This window comes from Durio zibethinus, chromosome 7, assembly GCF_047325235.1.
Source record: "Durio zibethinus cultivar Kanyao isolate XHJ-2024 chromosome 7, ASM4732523v1, whole genome shotgun sequence".
In the NCBI taxonomy this organism is placed as follows: Eukaryota; Viridiplantae; Streptophyta; class Magnoliopsida; order Malvales; family Malvaceae; genus Durio; species Durio zibethinus.
Genome location: NC_143168.1, coordinates 22,938,847 through 22,947,001, shown reverse-complemented (window position 1 = coordinate 22,947,001; position 8,155 = coordinate 22,938,847). Strand labels below are relative to the sequence as shown.

Here is an 8,155-nt window from a genome sequence, read left to right as displayed (position 1 = left end):
ACTTTTCTGAATATAAATTTTTAAAAAGTTATATAACTTTTCATAAGTATATTTTCAAAAACTTTCAAAAATTTTTGAACATTTATTTATGAAAGTTTTTGAAGATTTTTGGATATTTATTTTTAAAAATCTTAGATTTTTTAAAGTTTTTAAAGATTTCCGACATTCATTTTTTTTAATTTTTAAGATTTTTTAAAAATTTATTTTCGAAAAATTTTAAAACTTTTTAAAATTTTATTTTTAAAAATTTTGAATTACATCAAAATATTTTAACATAAAATCTTGAGAAATTAAATATAAAATGAAACGAAAAAGTAAAAACACAAATGATTTATCTTTAATTTTATTTTTTTTACTTTAAATGAGTGAAATTTATTATGAATTTAGTTTGATGGGGCTTAAAATCTTTTAAAATTTTTTGTTAGAAAGAGAAATAAGAGATAAAGTCTAAGAGAAAGGGAGATGAAATGTTTGAATTTTTTTATAAATTTATATTTTAAATATGACGTGTATTAAGTAAAAAGTAATTAAATAGCTTTACTTACAAAAAATAAAAAATAAGAAAGTGCGGTATGAACAGAAAAAGCTTAAATGCATTTAGCAGCACTCAGCATTTTGTTACCTTAGCCCTTTTCTCTAATGAAATTATTCTTCTACCCCTTTACTAAATTCCTAACTTCATCCTTGACATCTAATCCAATCAAAATTACAATAGACACAAAAGAAAAAAAAAAAAAAAAGGGCGAAAATTTTTGTTATTGTGTCTAAAGATGATAAATATATTTTTAATTAAATTTATAATTAATATATATTTAATTTAGTTATATTTTTAATTACTTTTTATGATAATTTAAAATCATTAAATTTCAATTGTTGAATTAATTATAATTGCATTATTAACATTTGAATAAAATAATAAAAACCTTTAAATAGTGGGTAAATTTTTTTCAAAATAATAATAATAAAAAAAATGTCTTCTACTTAAGGAAAAAAAAAAGCCATTGATGGGCTTAGATGGCCTAAACTTTCGTAAGAGCCCAGCCCACTCTATCTCTTTGTTCCTTTTTTTTTTTTTTTTGGATAATTAGAACTCGTATATTGGATAATTACTTTTTGCAAACAGTTTCTTCATCGCCGACACTCTCAAGTTTACCCTATTGATTTTGACTCAAGTTTGATCATCTCCTCCAAAAATTTTAAATCTATTTCTCTCTCTAAAAAAAAAAAAAAAAACAAGGAAAGAATTTTCATTTTTCTCTCTCTCTTTTTTTTTTATATTTATTTTCTCTTTGTAAGGTTAGGGTTGTGTATATAGGGTTTAAGGTGTGGGAGTTTGGTTTGAGTTGCGTGATGAGGAAGTCAACTGATTTGGAACTCATGGAATTAAGCAAAATCAATTTGCGAAGAACTTTGGATGAGATTCAAGAGCGCGCTTCTTCGGTTCTTTTACTGAATCTTCAATGGAAAGATATGGAAAACGTTTTAGATTCCGCTCAGAATTCAGTTGAAGAACGATTCAAAGAAGTAAACTTGAGAGAAGAAGAGTTGAAAGAACGTGCTATCAAGCTCGAAAAGGAGATTGAAAGAAGAGAGAAATTGGTTAAAGATCAGTTTGAAGAGCTTAGGATTAAAGAGGAGGAATTAGGGAGGCAATTTAGGGATTTGGAGTTGGGAAAGAAGTGTTACGAAGAAAAGTTAAGAGAAATTGAGTTAAAGAAGAAGCAAGTCGAAGTGCTTAAATTGAAAGAAGAGGAATTTGGGTTGAAGGAGAAGAGTTTTGAGAAGCGTTGTAGAGATTTAGAACTGGAGAAGATGCAGCTTGAACGGCGCCGTAATGATCTTGAATTTAATGTAAAACAATGTGAGCAGCAGTTTAGGCAATGTGAGCAGCAATGTAAGGAGGTTAAGTTGATGGAGAAATTGGTAAAAGATAAGTTGGAGGAAGTTGGGTTGAAAGAGAAGGATTTGGAGAAGTGTTTGAGGGAACATGAGTTGAAAGAGAAGAGTTTTGAGTTGGAAGGAAAGGGTCTTGAAGAACGTTGTAAAGAACTTGAATTCAATGAAAAGCAGTGTGTGCAGAAGTATAAAGAGCTTGAAGTCATGGAGAAATTGGTGAAAGAGCAGTTGGAAGTTACTAAAAGGAAAGAGGAGGAAGTTGGTCTGAAAGAGAAGGATTTGGAGAAATGTTTGAGAGAGCATGAGTTGAAAGAGGAGCAGTTTAGGTTGATAGAGAAGAGTTTTGAGTTGGAAGGAAAGGGTCTTGAAGAACGTTGTAAAGAACTTGAATTCAATGAAAAGCAGTGTCTGCAGAAGTATCAAGAGGTTGAAGTCATGGAGAAATTGGTGAAAGATCAGTTGGAAGTTGCTAAAAGGAATGAGGAGGAATTTGGATGGAAAAAGAGGCATTTTGAGAAGTGTTGTAGAGAGTTTGAGTTGAAACAGGAGCAATTTGGGTTAAAAGAGAAGAGTTTTGGGAAGCGTTGTATGGAGTTTGAGTTGGAAGAAAAGGCTTTTGAAGAACGACGTAAAGAGCATGAATCTAATGTAAAACAATACGAGGAGGAATACAAGAAGGCTAAAGTGACAGAGAAGTGGTTGCAAAAGCAGTTGGAGGAGGTTAAAAGGAAAGAGGAGGAATTTGGGCTGAAAGAGAAGGATTTTGGACAACGTTGTAGAGATGTTGAGTTGTCAGAGAGTTGTCTTCAGAATGGTCTTCAAGATCTTGAATCAAAATCTAAGCAATGTGAGGGGACATTTAGAGAGCTTAAGTTAAAGGAGAAATTGATAAAAAATCAGTTTGACGAGCTTAAGGAGAAAGAAGAGCAATTTGAATTAAAAAAGAATCATTTTGAGCAGTGTTCTAGAGATTTTAAGATGAAAGAGAGGTCTCTTGAAAAGAGTCAACAAGATCTTCAAGCAAAACAGAAGCATTATGAAGAATGCTTGAGAGAAATCAGATTGAAAGAGAAGCAAATAGAAGAATCAACTGAGCAACTGAGGAGAAAATATGAATTACAGTTCAAAGATCTTGAATTCAAAATTAAGCAATACGATCAGAGATTCACGGAGCTGAAGCTTAAGGAGAAATTGGCTAAAGACCAGTTTGAAGAGCTTGAAACCAAAGGGGAGCGGCTTGGGTTGAAAGAGAGGCATTTTGAGTTGAAAGAAAAATGTATTGAGCAACGTTATCAAGAGCTTGAAGCAAAAGAGAAGCATTATGATAAATGCTTGAGAGAAATCAAATTGAAAGAGAAGCAAATAGAAGAATCATCTGAGCAACTCAGGAGAACATATAAATTACAGTGCAAAGATCTTGAATTCAAAGTTAAGCAATATGATCAGAGATTCACGGAGCTGAAGCTTAAGGAGAAATCGGTTAAAGATCAATTTGAAGAGCTTGAAACCAAAGGGCAGCGGCTTGAGTTGAAAGAGAGGCATTTTGAGCAGTGTTCGAAAGATTTTAAGTTGAAAGAAAAATGTCTTGATCAACGTTATCAAGAGCTTGAAGCAAAAGAGAAGAACTATGATGAATGTTTGAGAAAAGTCAAACTAAGAGAAAGGGAGATTGAAGAATTATCTGCAGAACATAGGAGAAAGTATGAGCAACAGTCCAAAGATCTTGAGTTCAATGTTAAAAAGTGTGAGCAGCGGTTCATAGATCTTGAATTGAAGGAGAAGAAACTTGAAGAATGGTCTAAAGAACTTGAAACGAGGAGGAGGCTTACTTCTGCTCTGCATCCTCAAGTGGAAACCGAACCAGCAGATAGTTTCCCGGTTAAATTTTCCATAGATCATTCTTCACCAGCGCATCTTCAGTTTTGCGTAAATATGGATGGAAAGGATTTGCAGATGTTCCTAAATGAGCGCTGGAAAGAGCATGGTTCAATAGGTACTGAAGTTGCTATGGCTCTTAAACTTTCGTCAGACCCTGCAAAGCTTGTCTTGGATGCAATGGAGGGGTTTTACCCTCCACATTTTAGTAAGGGAGACAGAGAGTTTGAAGGGGATGCTGTCAAAAGAAGTTGCATTCTCCTGTTACAGCAATTGATGAAACTTTCACCTGAAGTTAAACCTCACGTTAGAAAAGAAGCTATGAAGCTTGCCTTTGATTGGATAACAAAAATGAGGGTAGAACCTGGCCATACATTGGAGGTTTTGGGATTCCTGCAGCTTTTAGCCTCTTTCAGATTGGCAGAAGCTTTTGATGCTGATGAGCTTGTCAATTTTTTGGTGTTTGTTGCTCAACATATTCAAACTCCTGAATTATTCAAGGTTCTTGGTTTGGGAGATAAGGTCACTGGTAAAGTCTATAAAACCCTTTGGCTTCTCTTATCTACAAGTATATCTAATAGTACATGTTCTCTTCTTTTATAATCAGCATGTATTTGCTTGACCTCCATTTGAGTATTACAACTTTATTATGGTGGTCCATTGCTGATGTTATGCTTGAAATCAGAACAAAAGATACATAGAAGAGTTTAATCGGTAGAATAAAATGAAAAATAATGATCAGTCTTTTGGTACATTCTCAATAAATCTGAGGCCTTGATCCTGAAGTGAACTTTAGCTGTAGTTATATTGCTTGTTTATATGGGGAGGTCTGATGGATTTGTAACTTCAATTACTTTTATGACAGGTTTCATAAGAAAACTTGTTGAAAGGAAACAGCATATGGAGGCAATTAGATTTATTTATGCATTGGAACAGGTTAACGAGTTCCCACCTGTACCTGTATTGAAAGATTACTTGAATCATTCTAAGGCTGAAGCTAGAAGAATTTTCAAAAAGGGAAAAAGAACCCCTGAAGCACAGGTGTGTCTGCCTTGTTATCTTTCTATTTAAATGCCTACTAGCTCATTTAACATTAAGCCATCTGACATGTGTAAAATTAACCAACAGAAGGAGGCAAACACCAAAAGAATAGCTGATCTGAGGGCTGTTGTCAAATGCATTGAAGATCATAAGCTTCAATCCGTATACCTACCTCAGAACCTTAAGAACCTTAATAATTTAATTGCCTCTCTTGAAAAAGTAAATGCAAGCAGAAGTCTTACCTCCTCAAATGCTAATTCTGCCCTTTGCACTGCTCGTGAGATCCCATCACAAAAACAGGTCAGTATTAAGCGATCACGAGAATCCATAGGCAAAGAAATTGCTGGAGATGCCTCTCTTGGTGCAACCACTGTTTCCTCAATGAAAATACCTTCTAAGCATCTGAAAGGGTCAAAACAAGGTAAGCATTCTTGAGAATGTTAGACGCTCACTCTGTTTTTTCATAGGTTCCTACCTAGTCCTTGTCATTTGTTGATTTAAGGACTAGATAACTACATTCATGTGTAAGTATTTCTATTTGTGGTGCTATTAGTGGTTGTAGTTTATGCCAACAAATGACTATACTTACACTATGTTTATGGTATTTGTTGATTATTGTTCACGAAGTCCTTAATTTCATCCATTTTTTCGCCTTCACTCTTGAGGAACAGATACTAATCCCAAGTTTAGTGATAGTGGTTAGATTTTTTTTTTTTTTTGGGCAAATAGTGGTTAGATTCATTAGCAAACATACTGATTTCAGCAAAACAAGGGCACATTTTGACATCAAGGCTTATTTATTTCAGCGAACTATGTTAGTCTTGTGTCCTTGATGATTGTTCCTAATCCTTACACTTCGTTCTATTTTCAACTTTCTTGTTTGAAGTCTTGTTAGTTGCTATTGAGTGGAGGAAGGTGTGCTCTTTCTTAAATGAGCTTCATGATATAGTTACTTCTGTACTAGTAATTAAAGAATTTTTTGAAGTAGTATCACTTGTGTTTTTGTTCGTTGTTTAGTTACTTAAAACAGTTAATGACAAATTATGTTGCCATCAGTTTTCTCTTGCCTTTTCTTTTTCTTTAAATATGAATCTCTCTTACCTATTGAGATCTCTTATTTTCGTTTTCATAGCCATTACTTCCTTTAGATCATAACTACCCCAAAGTTACATTAGTTAAGGCATGCTCCTAGGCTCTAAGGTACAGTACAATTCAGCAAAAGTGCGTTACACCCATCTAGTGAGCACATTTACTAAGGTGCATGTGTCACGGTCCTTGAGAGCAACCATGAATCTCATATCGGCTGTATGCTAGTGTTGGTCATGGAATATAAGGGTTCACATCACCTTTTCCTTGTGAGGCGTCTTTTGTGAAACAAAATTGTGAGCCTAAGGGTAGGGGAGCCAAAGTAAACAATATCTCTCAAGGGTGTGAATCGTAATAATTAAACTGATTTGAAATGCCAGATGAGTTCATGCTTGGGTCTTGGAGCCACACGAGCCTGGAGGTTGAGTCTTAGCCTGTGACAAAGTGGTATTAGAGCCAGCTCTGAGGGTACTAATGATGTCGCACCGAGAACGGTGGGCCTTGGCTGTGTGCTAGAGTTGGTTATGGGATATAAGGGTTCACACTATTTTCTCCTTGTGAGACACTTTTTGTGGGACAAAACCGTGATGCCAAGGAGGGTCAAAGTGGACAATACCTCACAAGGGTATGAACTGTGATAATTAGATTGATCTGAGACGTTGGATGAGTCCATGCCTAGATTTTGGAGCCGCATGAGCTTGGAGGTCGAGTCTTGGCCCGTGACACATGTAACTAGGTGAGTGCCTTAAAGGTAAAAGTTTAGGAAACGAGGTTCACCTGACTTGACAGGTTTCTTCATTTTTATGAGTTGTATTTTCAATTGACAAAAGAAGTGAATATACATCCAGCTTTTACATGAATAAAAAAGGTAATAGTTTTCATTTGATTACTTCTTTCTGGATATGTAAGTTAAGGAAACTCAGAGATTGAGATAATGATGACTTTTTAGTTTGTTATGATAATTCTGGATGGTTGTACTAAATCAGGCAAAGAGTTTTAGAGTTTATAAATTTTTATTTTCAAGGTGTAGGAAGGACATTTGCTTTTTCTAGACTGAAAGTGAACCTGCCACGAAGCTTTTTGGTTATAATTTACTATTTTGAGTTGCAAAGTCTCCTTTTATTTCCTTATTATTTTTTTTCGGAAAGTAATGAAAGATCATGGCTATTCCCAGTGGGGAGAGTGGGGGGGAATAAAATTGAGGTTTATCTTTTTAAAGTGTTTAGTGAAAAAACTGTCCCTGGAATCCTTGTTGCTTCCATGGCAAGCAGGTTTTCTCTGGTAATAACAACTTATGATATTACATAGTTGCATCTTTATATTGTTAAATGTTTGTTACAGTTGTATAAAACTAGTTCTTCCTACCCTACACTGTTAATCTGAGTTGGTATCGAGGTTTTTCCCTCATTAACCTCCTTTGCAGCAATTTGCTGGAACTTAAATTTTGTGTTATACGTTGCAGAGTACAAGATTAATTCTAAATTGCCATCCAATTCCCTTGGAGTGCAGACGGATGAATCAAATGCCAAACAGTCGCAACAGCAAGACAGTGAGAAAAAATGTGATGCCACCACCAGTGCCTCCGCTGTTTCTTCCCCACTTTTCCCTGCCCCAGCAGCCCCTGCCATAACATCCCCTGCTACCATACGCACACCTGAACCACAGGAGGAGAATGGAAGTAAGCGCCCTCGGACGCCTACATCTCAAATGAATCATAATTTGGCCGGCTTTCCACTTACACATTCCCGTACAAACCCCAATCGGAAGAGTGTTGCAGATTATTTTTCTTGGGATGCTCTTGCTAGACCTGGTGATCACAGTAGGTAGTTAGCCCAGAGAATGCAGTAGACCAACCTAGCCAAAGCCTTTTAGTGGCTCTAATTGACGACCTTAATTCAATTTGTTTACCAAGTAATTGAAAGAAAAGATATTTGAGTAGTATTGCTTTTCAATTAAATTGAATTCAGCTTTTTCAGCATTTGTGAATATCTACACTTTTTGGAGTAAAACATAGTAGCAGGTGTCCCATGGAAACAAGAATCACCTACGAAGAATGGTGGCATCTAGAATTATCTTTCATTGTAAGGTAGATCAGACAAAAGTAGCCAGATCTTCAAGCATTGCCATGATTCAATGCTTGAACTTTTACATTTGCAAACGGCAAAATGATATGTTGGAACATTCTTTTTGGTGAGACAAATTACATGTTACTTTGGGTCCCTAAAACACATGGTATCCCTGCCAAGCTTTCATCAAT

The 8,155-nt window shown here is 35.2% G+C and overlaps 1 protein-coding gene across 2 annotated transcripts; it reads left to right on the top strand.

Annotated features, from left to right (window-relative positions):
• The first annotated feature begins 1,115 nt into the window (after positions 1 to 1,115).
• On the top strand, positions 1,116 to 7,876 carry LOC111277055 (uncharacterized). Of its 2 annotated transcripts, XR_002688647.2 has the most exons (5): positions 1,127 to 4,300; positions 4,637 to 4,812; positions 4,900 to 5,233; positions 6,279 to 6,634; positions 7,361 to 7,876. XR_002688647.2 is itself a non-coding variant. In XM_022863192.2 (4 exons), the coding sequence occupies exons 1-4, from the start codon at positions 1,351 to 1,353 to the stop codon at positions 7,723 to 7,725; spliced, it is 3,825 nt and encodes a 1,274-aa protein (XP_022718927.2). In that variant the 5' UTR covers positions 1,116 to 1,350; the 3' UTR covers positions 7,726 to 7,876. The 2 variants fall into 2 exon arrangements, 1 of the variants encoding a protein (XP_022718927.2); XM_022863192.2 differs by lacking the exon at positions 6,279 to 6,634 and having other exon boundaries at positions 1,116 to 4,300.
• Positions 7,877 to 8,155: the final 279 nt, after the last annotated feature.